The sequence below is a fragment of the Pholcus phalangioides genome, unplaced genomic scaffold, assembly GCF_987345545.1.
Source record: "Pholcus phalangioides strain wild (caught in Gottingen) unplaced genomic scaffold, Ppha-v1.0 ptg000004l_1, whole genome shotgun sequence".
In the NCBI taxonomy this organism is placed as follows: Eukaryota; Metazoa; Arthropoda; class Arachnida; order Araneae; family Pholcidae; genus Pholcus; species Pholcus phalangioides.
The window spans coordinates 11,119,164-11,132,339 of NW_028301597.1; the positions used below are offsets into that span (position 1 = coordinate 11,119,164).

At 38.4% G+C, this 13,176-nt stretch overlaps 1 protein-coding gene across 1 annotated transcript in view; it reads left to right on the top strand.

Moving 5' to 3' along the window:
- The window catches only part of LOC149086532 (uncharacterized), a 59,470-nt gene that overhangs the window by 30,757 nt on the left and 15,537 nt on the right, over positions 1 to 13,176 (top strand). The window contains exon 2 of the mRNA XM_089256000.1: positions 10,035 to 10,100. Within this exon, the coding sequence (XP_089112126.1) occupies positions 10,035 to 10,100 (66 nt within the window). The remainder of the gene's footprint in view (positions 1 to 10,034; positions 10,101 to 13,176) is intronic.

The window sequence follows — 13,176 nt, forward strand, 5'->3', positions numbered from 1 at the left end:
AGAATCACCTCCCAGTCTAGAAATTGAGCTGGGGAAAGAGTCACCTCCTAGTCCAAGAAATTTGGCGAGGGTAATAATCACTTCCTAGTCTCATGTTTCTTCACTAGGGGTAGAACCACTTCCTAGTTCTTAATCACTTTGATCCAGTATTCAGATGAATAATATCGCTTTCTCTCCCTTCTGTTTAACTGGTTGCCGCCGCTGCCATCATTCGTGAGCGGGCTCTTGTCATTGGAGGTTCATAATCTTAACTGTTGGAATCCGAGTCCTCCGTGGACGATGGTGCTGCACTCTGATGTAGGAGCCAGCGGGCGAAGTCTACGCGATGAGCACAATCATCTTCATTCAATGCTTGGACTCATTGAAAATGATATGGGTGCAACCTCTCACCCTTCAGCATCCACCATGTCGTGGATTGTGGCACACCAAGGCTACGACCCATAGCTCGTGTGCTTGTAGTTGGCTGATCTGCCACTATCTCCAAAATCTCGTCTCCCGCACCTGCTGTTCTGGCAGTCCTTTTACGACCTGCATTAGACCGAGAAGCAAGAAAGGATCCCGTTTCGCACAACTGCCGATGCGTGCAAATATTCTCGGACTGAGCAACTGCTTCTGGGGAAAACGCTCACCGTACATTCGTGCTGCCTCTGTGGTACTTTCGTTTGCAGCTCCGTAAATGGGAGAGCGCCATCTAGAGTCGTCATCGTAATGTACGTAGGAATGTGTGAGGAGTATTCTGGTGTTTGTTTGAAGGATACTGTCAACAAATTCAAAAGTTATTGCTGTTCCACAGTGAGGCTGTCACCGTGGTAAAGTTTTAACGGTCACCGTTGGGTCTGAGTTGAAAGAAAGAGATTGGAAAGAGAAAAAACATTGGGTGAGTTTCTTCAAACTTTCATCGCAAATGAATAAATACACCTCCGGATTTCATTTAAACATAATTGAAAAATAACTGTCAACATAGTAACTGTGAATGTGCCTGTGTCTCCCCCCCCCCCCACCTTCCAAAAAAGAAAAAACCCTGGTATTATTGTCTGCCATACAATATTTTGGAAAATTTGTATTTGTGGTTATATCAATGATCTGCCCTAGCTAAAGTACAAAATTGTTGCCACCGACATTACTATCCTGAAAACTATTGGCTCGATTTCATTTGTTCGTTTTGTAACGGTCTTTAATTAATTTGTACATTACTTTGATACACTATAATTTTCTGTGGCATTTGCAGCTCAGTAATTTTTGTCAATTTCGCAAATTCCAAGGTTGAATATAACAATTTATATATTGGTTGTGAAGAAAAGCAAAAAATTTGCATACTAACTTATATGTATGTATAGCTAAAATGTTTGACATCCAATTTTACATTTCATAAATTGGCAAAATTTGAAAAATTTCTAAAAAAAAAGTGTTCTTCGTATATTTTTGAAACTATTTTTATTATTTAACCCATCTTCAAAAAAGTTATGAAAAACCGCACAGAATTCGATGTCTCATTGGACTTGGATTGTAATTACAACAAAAACGGGGAGGAAATCAAGGTATTATCTTAGATCCTACCTGCAACAACAGGTAATACAAGACTCAATGACGGAATATCTTCATACACGATCGACGGAGTGTTCCAATAGTTCCCATATTGAAATGATGTCACCTACGTCGTCCATATTTGAAACCGAGACAAGAGAAGGCTCTCTTAAAACAGAGACAACATCTGAGCAAAAGGACCCTCTTGCTGATGGTCAAAATTTCAATACCGACTCTATTATACACCCTGAACTGAAGGTACAAGATGAAATTTCTGGGGTGAAAGCTCAAACTGATGAAAATGTTGATGATCACCTTTTGGACTCTCCAAGATTTCTTGTATCAGATATATTCTCTGGTATTGTTGGACTTTCGAATGATCACCATTGTACTCCAAACAACAATGGAGAAATCAACAACTTAATCATGGACATTATCACAGAGCTATCAATGGAAGAGAAAAGACATCATGTAGAATTAACTGATGCATATAAGCTCAGTAATGAAGGAGGTACTAATGCACAGTCATCGTCCCCGGCATCGGTCTCTAACCACGTACCTTTGCAAGCGGAAATAGAAGCACAGACAACTGAGTCAGAGAAACAGAATTCCATATTGTTATTAGGATCTCAGACATTTGTTTTTACTTCTACTAATGTCATTTCATCCAAATTCTACATGATCTCACCATTTGGAAACAATAATGATAAATACATTAATGATGGGAAATAAGCTGGGAGGCGAAGATGATATTGATAACTCAACGGAAAATTCAAATCCACGAGTTGAATCTGACAAACAGGGTCCAGAGAACGGCACCATCACTCGTGACCTTAAAAGTCCTGAAAAGTTCCTGAATACCCACAGGGCAAGAACTAAACAGAATCCATATCATATAAGTACTCTGAACAAAACTGGATGGAAATCATTGCCAAGAGCGTTACAAGAATAATGTCCTCAACATCTATGACATCTTCCAGGTGATCATACAAATCATAAGACATTCCACAGGCGAAGGCAAGACGTTTAAATGTGGAATTCCAACACAAATGCGGAAAAAAAGCGGGAAAATCGTTGGAAATTGTCAATTTATGGGCTCTTGGCTCCCATAATGATTTAAAAGATGCTTCTACTCAGACTTCGGACAATGTTGAGAAGAAAACAAATACTCCAGAAAAAAAATTCTACATCTAGCGACACAACTTTGGCAACTAGGAAAAAAGGTGATACAAGTTCCATGTCCAAGAATTTCTTCTCCTTTAACACAAAAAATCACTTCGTTAACCTCACATAATGAAAACGAAGATGACAGTGCATCTTCATTGCCTGAGTGGCGCCGTGGTAAGATGTTCGCCTGCCACTACGAAGGTTACCATCAAGGTCCATGGGCCCGAATCCGGGCATAGAACATTAGAAGCAAGTTCTTTACCTACCGAACCTGGGGAGACCACCGATGGATGGAGCCTTCACCCAACTCCTCTGGTTGAAAATTGCAGTATGGTGATATATAACCGGAGTTGGTGTGCGGTAAAGTAGAAGTAGTGCATCTTCATATGTCATGATAGACGAGTTAGATTGTAATACCTCGGCCTTCCAAAAAGTCACTTATAAGGAGGAACCAAAAGAATCTAAAACAACGAATACATACAGTATTGTTATACAGAAATAAAAAATCCAACTCGAAACAATTTGATACCACCGGTCCAATTGTAATAAAGAAATTTGAAAACAATATCCATGCCATTAGACATATTAAAAATGGAACGGAAATTGACTGCTATACCATTCAGGATTGTCTCAAAATAAGAAAATTTATTCTCAACAATCACTTTTTGAGACAAACAATATATGTCATTTGTCCGGAGAAGAATATTTCTGGTCACCCACAACGTTGGACCCATAATGAAAAGATTTTCAAGGAAAAGAATCCTCGACTCATCTCACAACCTAAGAATTTCTCTACATACCATCAGAATAACTCAAACCCTGTGAATAATCACCCGCAAATTTTCAGGTTGGGATCTGGTAGTGTATTGTATAATCGCCAACAAAATGCAAGTTTGGCCAAGCAGCGAGCAGGATGGAATCGCACTACAAATTTTCGCAATATGGACATAAACAGAACTCGACTAACTTACTTTCAACATAGTAGATAATGGTGACATCAATAGAGTCGTACATGATTTGGAAGAACAACTGACATACAGTAACCTGCATGAATACATTATTAAAACAGATGTAAATAGAAATCAACTCGTACTGACTTGCACAGATCCATTAGCAGCGAAAATTATAAGTTCGGAGGTGACAAATAACTTCAAACTTAAATTTCACTTAGAAATAACCAGCGACATAAGATATAAATTTTAGAAAAAAAAGGGCACGCATCATCGAAATCAGTGTGTCCAAAAACGCAATTTCACTGAATTAAAATTAATCCTGAATAAAAAACAATTTCAAGCTAAAATTTATCTACTGCACACTAAAACTGTGTCTCAGCAAAATCTTAAGGGGCCCATCAAACTTTTACAGTATAACGCTGACCGTGCACAGGACACAACCGAATCGTTCGTAACAATGGCCGGAAAAGAAGGAATTGATTTCATAATGCTGCAAGAGCCGTGCACCAAAAAAACGGACAACTACACGGTCTTCCACCGCACTGGAATAGTTGGTCATCCACCAACAATAAAGCTGCAATAGTATGTACAAATTCCAACATTCATCCAGCCACAGTATGCAATACAACTTCCACCACAGCTATTAGAGTATGTCTGAATAACAGTTACCTCATTATCATTTCGGCATACTCTTCTCCGTACGAAAACTTATCTTCTACAATTGATGAAATTGAAAGAACAATAAAGAGCAACAAAAGCATACCTATATTGATTGGATCGGATCTGAATGGTCATCACTCGTTATGGGGCTGCAGAGATGAAGATTCCAGAGGAAGAACAATTTTACAATTTCTGCAAAAGAATCATCTCATCTACTCAATCAAGATCTACAAACTCCAACGTATGTGCACGGAAAGTCTAAAGGATGGCCTGATCTTTCCTTCTGCAATTCTCCAACGCTCTCGGCTTCTACTTCGTGGGAAATAAGTGACAAAGACACCTTGGGCCAACACAAGTACATTCGAATCAGCATTTCTGAGAGCATTTGTGTTTCGTCTTACCCCCGATATCACGTAACAGAGAGAAAATTAAGGTTGCTTTGCAAAAACCTCTGCGAGAACTTCTGAACAATTTATTGAACGAGCTGAAACATCAAGATACATATAATCATCAAGGATCACTAACCTTAGTAGAGAAAATCTTGGATCTTTTAACGACTGCATGCAGTAATACTTTCACTTTAAAAGTTCCCAAAACTATTTCCAAATTATCATGGTGGAATGAACATTTGACTAAAGAAAAGCGCAAACTTCGTGCAATGGAAAGAAAAATAAATTACGTAAAAGAAGATGACAGACCAGGATATATACTAGAATTTAAGAAAAGCGTGCTATTTTCAAGAAACTAATTAGAAGCACTAAGAAAAAACAATGGTATGAATATTGCAGCCGAATAAAAGAACCTTACGGGAATTGCTTTAAAACAACGACGAACAACAAATATTTCCCGCCGCAGCTCCTTCTTCATTTGCAAGATAACCAAAAAATAGATATTGTGCAAGCAGCTGGACGTCAATTAAATCTTATTTATCCAGATCCGATCCAGAACACCGATCTCCAATCTCGTGACATTCCACTGCACACGAGAGATAAGACTATCACACACATGGAGATAACAAGAATCATTAACAAGTTTAACAATAGAAAGACATCAGGTATGGATGGAATTTGTAACAGAACAATCAAAAAACTTCATTGTAAGTTCCCTTCTCTATTCTATATCTTGTTCAATAAATGCCTGGACATTGGAACCTTTCCGGAACATTTCAAAAATGGCATGCTATTATTATTCCTGAAACAAGGGAGGAAGCCAGAAGACCTTGACTCTTACAGACCCATAACATTATTATCGAATGTTGGGAAAATATTTGAACGTATACTCATAAATGGAATGGATTATTTCTTGAATAAACAGAATTGGTTCCACCCGCTACAGTTAGGATTTAGAAAGGGGAAATCGACAGAAAAAGCAATAGACAACATGATGCAAGAATTGAAACGACAAAAAGAAAAGAGTAATTTCTCTGCTGTGATCCTTCTCGATATCAAGTCAGCATTCCATAACCTTCGTCATGAGCTCGTATATAATAGGTTATCGTCGATTTCAACAATACTTTATAATTTACTTAAAAGTACTTTAAGTATTTTAGAAAAAAGAAGTATATCTATCATGACAGATAGAGGGCCTGCAACAAAGACACGGAAACAGGGATGCCCTCAGGGCTCCTGCAGTGGTCCTTTTTTTTGGAATGTTATTATTAACGACCTTCTCAAACATCAATGGCCAGACGATGTATGCCTACAAGCATATGCTGATGATATCATTCTTATAGTATCAAGCAACACATCAAAATCCATCAATGAAACTGCCTCCCGATATCTAAAAGAAATAGAAGAATGGCTTGAAATTAATCACCTGCAACTTCAAACGAACAAGATTGCATATTTCTGGCCTTTTAGAATGAAAGGACGCCTGAAAATCCAACATGATAACCAACACATCAAAAGAACACGGAACTTTAAATATCTGGGAATCAATTTTGGCGAAAAATTTAACCGGGTCTACCACATTGACCAACAAGTGCTTAAAGCTCATAAAACACTCCAGTCTTTCTATAGGATTGGGGGCAGCAAGTGGGGTATTAACAGGCTATTCAGAAATATCTATAATGGAACCATCATCATGCCCCAATTATCCTATGGATCGAGTATTTGCTTTGCAAACCCCACCTGCAGAATGAAACGCAAGATGTTGACCGCTCAAAGGCAATACTTATTTTTTGTAACAAGTGCATATAATAATACGCCTACTAATGCGTTTTAGACTTTTCACTAGAAATTTACCTTTAGACTTTCAAATAGAATTTATATCGAAAAGAAGCCGACTCCTCCTATTAAGACACAATATCATATGTAGCGATTTCAGTCTACTAGCATCTGCATACGAAGAAAAAATAACCTCATGGCCTCATCATCCAGCCATAGATGTTCAAGATAATCAGCTCATCACTGAAGAAAAAAAACATTCCAATTGCTATCAAAATATATACGGATGGCTCGAAAACCTCTAATGGAGTTGCTTCGGCTTTTGTCGTCTTTCGCAACAACGTCATCATACACGAATGGTCACAAAGGCTCCAAGACTTCAACTCTGTTTTCCAGGCAGAATTGTATGCTATTCATCAGGCTATTCTCCATATACTGCATGAGACCGAACCTATACAGATTATATCCGACAGTCTTTCTAGTATTCTCGCGCTTAGAAATAATTTTTCTCCCACCCAACTTGTACGACAAATCAGAGTAAATCTAATTGACAAGCCCAACACTTTCATCTCATGGACCAGGGCGTTGGGTAATCAAGGGAATGAATTAACAGACGCACTTGCTAAAACAGCTATTTCATCAGAAAATATGAACTCTGATGTTTCTCCCCCCTGGTCTCACGCCAATTACAAGATACTTTGTGTAGCGAAAGAAACTTGACAGTCTAGATGGATTGATGATCAAAGGGGCAGAAAGGTCTTCCAAATCATAAATAAGACCAAAATCTTCAACCAACCACGGATTAGAGAAAGGACAATTCTATATAGTGGGCCCTGTTCCGTATTACTAAAGAGATTTAAAATATCTAAAAATAAATTATGTGCTTGTGGGAAAATCGGAACATTTCCTCACTATATTTGGTCGTGTCCTAGCACTGCATCCTACCATCAGCCCCCGATTAATCTAAAAAATTTCCACGTCGGTAAACGTCAAGTAATAAAAACTAAAAACTGGGCTGACATCATTAAACTTATCAACTTTCTAGAGGAAAATCTGTCATTACTGCACAGCAAAAATGAAGATGTCTTTGAATCTGATGAGAGTAGTGAAGACATCCCTGTCTTCACCATGGTGACTAGATCGATGACGGGATCCGCATCGACACCCCAAATCTAATGACTACGCTGAAATTGTAAAAAAGTGTTCACATTTTTTTCCTTCTCTCGGACTGTGACGTGCATTGTGCTTACCACAGATATTTAATTTTTACATTTTTTTGTGTTTCCCATAGTGATTTAACTGATGTTTATATTCTATTCCTCATATACATATGTAATTGAACGCACTGTGACGTGCATTGTGCTTACCACAGATGCTTAAGATTTGAATATTTCTTGTTCTTACCATATTTGCATTTCTGTTGTTCCCCGTTTTTTTTTCTCTCGGACTGTGACCTGCATTGTGCTTACCACAGATGTTTATTTTTCATTGTTCTGTGTTTTCCAGTGTTATATAACTGATGTTTTCCCCCACCCTTTTCATACATATGTACCTGGACTGCGACGTGCATTGTGCTTCCACAAATGTTTAATTTTCATATTATTTTGTGGTTACTATATATATTTTAATTCCCCCCCCCCCCCATGTACTTTGAAAAAGTGTTCTCATGTTTGATCGGGTAGGGTGGATGGATTTGATGGGCTGGGGAAGGTGTTGCTACTTTTCCAACAGATACCCTTTACGTTAGAGGTTCCGTAAGGAATATTAACGTGGGTATCTGTCTCGTAGTTCAAGCTCCGTAAATGAAATCCATGGCTGCACCATTATCCCGTGCGTTACAACTATTAGAACGGTTGCACGATGGAATAACTTCACAGGGCTGGTGTCTGCGCCTTTTATTCATTGTGACGCAGATTTGCATACGGTTTCTTCTTCACCAGGTTACATTTGCATGCATGGTGTTCTATTTCTCCCGATACATTTCAATAGGAGTGCCGTTTTAACGCTTGCGGGGCGGCTGTTTCGAAATGCGCTTGCGTGTTTGCGTTTCATGTTAGATCATGCACTCTTTGATGACAATTGTTTGTATTGGTATGTAGTATCACCTCTTTTTCCCATCTTTTTCTGAATTTATATATATATCTTTATGTATACAAAAAGAATTATTTTAAGAAAAAGGAAAAAAAATTGAATTTTATGATAGTGAAATAGAACCTCTATGCAGTGGGTCTTCATCAGGGGGAACCCCATGCATGGATCGAAAAGTGTAGGCGTTTCTGAAGAGTGGCTATGCTTAAATGCATTAAAAATGCCAATCCTTGTTCCCCGACGCCTGCCTTCCCATTCAAAAGATATTTTTTCACTACCCTTCATTTTTTATCTTCATTTCTCTTGTATTTTTACCCTACTATATACATATATCTTTATATATATCATAAAACGGGCGAATATATTTCTAACACCCCGCTACTATCGGGATCCCTGTGTCTCGCCTAGTGAAAGAGGAATATAATCAAACAGTAAAGGGTGGGGCAAAAGTATTGAAAACTTTCAGAAATTCTGAAAAAAAACTGACTTTTATAAATTCTAAATTTTTATTTATTTCTGGAACTATTTCTCTCTTAGTTTTAGATTGTTTTATTTATCAATTTTCAATTATTTTATTAACAAATTTTCAATTATTTTATTCTGACTTTTTTCATCAATATTGAATTTTCAATAAATCCGGAATTATCATTCTCAATCATTCAAAATTATCAAAAGTTTTGGAGTTATTTTTAAGGGTAATTACAATTTTCATTGATTTTTTTTGTCTTTTAGTGACATATTTTTGGATTTCCGCTCGCTCATATAGGACGGCAGGTTATGAGTCTTTGTATCAAGTGATATTTCCTCTTTCTTTGAGGGACATACTGAACCGTAGACAAGGCGACTTCCTGCGCGACTCATGAAAGACACAAACTTAAATTAAAGAAACGTAGAAATGAATCGGTTTTTTTTCTTTTTGATGGGTGCTAGATATTTCAAGTTATCGATCTGCCTGTTTTTGCTTCAAAAAATTCCTGATTTCTTCAATGTATTTTATGGGCCCATAATTAATTCCAAAACATCCTAAACTATATAGATTGAGATGCAATTTTATATTATAATACAATACGGAGACATTAATTTTCATTTTCGTGCGAGATAAGATATAAATGACAAGTTGAAATCAGTGTTATTACATGACTATCCAACTGAAAAGTAGGTTCGATTAATTATTTTATATTTAATTTTCTAGGCTTTGTATCTTTAAGCAAACTCAATATTTTGAAAATCAGGAATTCAATTCATTAAAATTATTGATGTGGCGGAAAACCCACACTAAATTTCCGCATTTCTACGGTAAAATCTGCAATTTTAACATTGATTTCTATGGAGCTCATCCCTCAAAGTGATGCTGATGATAATTATGACGTTTATTTAAAAAGCCTCATTAAAACAGTGAAAATTGAATAAAAACCTTGTCCTATACGCGAGTAAATACAGTACTTTACTTACTCTTTTTATTACATATCGATTCTAGGACAAACTTTTAGTACGCCTGGAGGAAAACGAACCCGAACCAGCAGCTACATCTCAGGATGAAGAAGTAAGTTCTTTTGTTTTGATTTTTTTTCATTTTGAAAGTGTTTCTTCTAATGAGAGAGATTTATATATATATATATAGTGCTACAATCTGTAGGCGATAGATGGCGCGATTTGTTCGATAGCTCTCAGAAATATCGAAATCGGTTGATGCCGGTTTCGGTTTATCGGAAAGAGATGCTACATTCTAGAAAGTCCCACCCCTCCAGACATTGGTTCAACCCCTTCGTACGGTGGCGCTGTTGACTAGGAAACTGTAGAATAGAATTTTGTGGAATGTTCTTTTTCTCGAAGTTTCTCCGGGGTTATAAATACCGTGGCGCTCACAAGATGGCAGGCTCAAAGAGACTCGAATAGAGAGATTCGATGAACAGTCAGTTGTGTTTAAACTTTACGAGAAAGTTGTAAGCTCTCTGATTAGCTTGTAAATACGTGTAAATTGCTGTTCTGTAAATAAATCTGTGTTTGTCCGTCGAACCGCTTCTTGTTTTGCAACCTCGAAGTCATGTGGAAAATTATCCGGAACAATAGTTTATCTGTGAGGGCCTATCACCTTCTAATGCTTATAAAGAATCCGAGAAATACGGATCGGTTCTCAACGATCGTTCAGCGGATTTTCCGTAAGAGGGAGCCCCATACCGATCTTTGATAATTATGCGTATGATCATTGGCGTACGCAAAGAAGGGGTTTTGGGGTTCTAACCCCCCCCCCCATGCCGAGATTATAGTGTTGTTTTGCAGGGAAAAACGTAAACCCCCCCCCTCCGAGAAGAAAAAAAATTGAAAATTCCCCCCCCCCTTGAGAAAATTTTGCGTACGCCTATGCTTATGATCACTTGACATCAAGGAGGAAAACACTGTACAGGAAAAAATATTTTCCCCTTCATCTGACCAATCACCGGCAAGCATTCAAGATATTTTTTTTTACTTGCTTTAAAAAAAAAACATCGGCTTCCTCGTGTTTTTATTATTATTTGCCACAATGTACTTGGGGGTGGTCATTCAATTATTACGTCAGCATCGGTACGTGGAGAAAGGGGTTTCGGATTTGCTGACTTGTGGTCATGGGCGGAGATACGGATGCGTCATAGGTGCAACCGACTGATCTAACATATATAAGCTGACATCATCATGTCCACCCCCCCCCCCCTCCGGACTTTCAAGTCTGTCTCAGCCTATGCTTTTGATGACGGAGGGGGGATGTTGAATGATGCTTACGTCATCAACCGCCCTGAATAAAAATATGAAATATTCTTAATGGCAGTTTTCTGCAAATCCCAAAAACGAGAAAACCTTACCCTAGTTTGTGGACATCTTAACGAACATCTCCGCCTTATTGATAAGTCCTCTATTCCCTCCTTTTCCTCCCTTCTTGTCTAGTAAACCTCTCAGACCACCGGCCCCATATTCTGTCTCACTTAAGGCGCGTATACACTAGCGCGCGGATCATGGAACGAAAGCATTCGCAATTGGTCGTTCAGTAATTTGTACGGTGTTGCGAACGATTCTTGAGCCGTTTTCACCGGACCCACCTGGAATCGGTTTCTTCAACCAACACAAAGGAAAGAAAGGAACACAAAGGAAGTTTATGTACCCACGAGCGGATTAGAACCACTGCAGGGGGTCGTGCGTTGCAAGATCTGCGCGCTAGTGTATACGCGCTAGTGTATACGCGCCTTTACAGAGCGGTGGATCCGCTAAACTGTTTTGTGTCCACTCAGCGCATGACATGCGTTGACCTTGAGTATTCGCTGGACTTCTGTACATAAACGCTTTGAAAGCGGGGATGTGGTTCACCGAGGGTGTGCATGGTGATTGGGGTGGGGGGAATTGTCTACTTTCACCTTACCGCCTATGCTGATGGTAAAACTTTTCGTGATGGCGGATCACCCCCCCCCCCCCCATCCCTTTGTACGTAATATGCTCCTTTATGATGTGGACGAAAAAACAAGCTGCGATGATTTACGAGATAGACAAAGAAAGTAGTACTCGTGAAAATAAGTTTCTTGTGTGATGGAAAGCCGTGTCCGTAACTAGTTTGTGCATAGGTGAGAAATTAAAAAGGAAGCAAATGTGTGTTTGTTGTGTTTATCTACTATTCCCCTGAAACACACTTAATCACGCGTGGTCCGGGTCCACCTTGCGCTCGGAAAAAAATTGGTAATCATTGGCTAAACAAGAACAGACACACTCGCAATAATTATATTAATCGAATCAATAGCTAGAAAGGAATTACTTCAAATTACTCTAATGGTTGTTTTTAAGCAACCATCTTGCCATTGACTGATATCTGGAGTTTAGAAAAACCATGATGAAGACGAGAGCTCAATGCTCAGTACTTCGCACCAAGTAGCAACGGCAATCTATATACCACTCCTTCAATTAATAAACCAGTAATTATTAAACTCGACACGCGCAAACCAAACATATAGTCTACATAATCATGTGAAAAATGTTCCCCGTGCATAGATAGCAAAGCTCACTACAGCAATGGCAGACGGTGGTGGTCAGACTCCATTTGTATGTTCTCGAAGGGTAATCCAATCAGACGCTTACGCAGGATCGACCTTCTTACAGCGCACAAAAAGGTTAGGAGGGGGAGGGGGGTCACAATGAATTTCTTGAGAAATTAAATTTCGTTATTTCAAGAGAAATAGCATTGAAATTAATAGAAATTGTGATTATAATAATATATAAAGGTATTTCCTTCTGACATTTTAATTTTTTTACATCGAAAATAAATTTTTGATTGCCTAGGGGCATAGGGGGCTTGTGCTCCTCATATTTTGCGTACGTTTCCGATCCCAATATGCGTTAGGAGGTAGAGCTGACGAAATTTTGCTGACAAGGGTGTTAGGAGGAGGGGTCAAAAATGTCAAAATCTGCTGCCGTTACTTGAATGGCCCCCTTGGGAGGAATAAAGTTTACACGCGTAACACAAGTAGGGGTTAATTTTAATTAAAATTTTGTAGTATTTTATACAGCATATTTTTATAATCACAAATTTTATTATTCACGATGTTTCAGGAAGATCATTCAGCGAAATTACGTAAACGTACCTTGTTTCCTGTAAAAGCGTG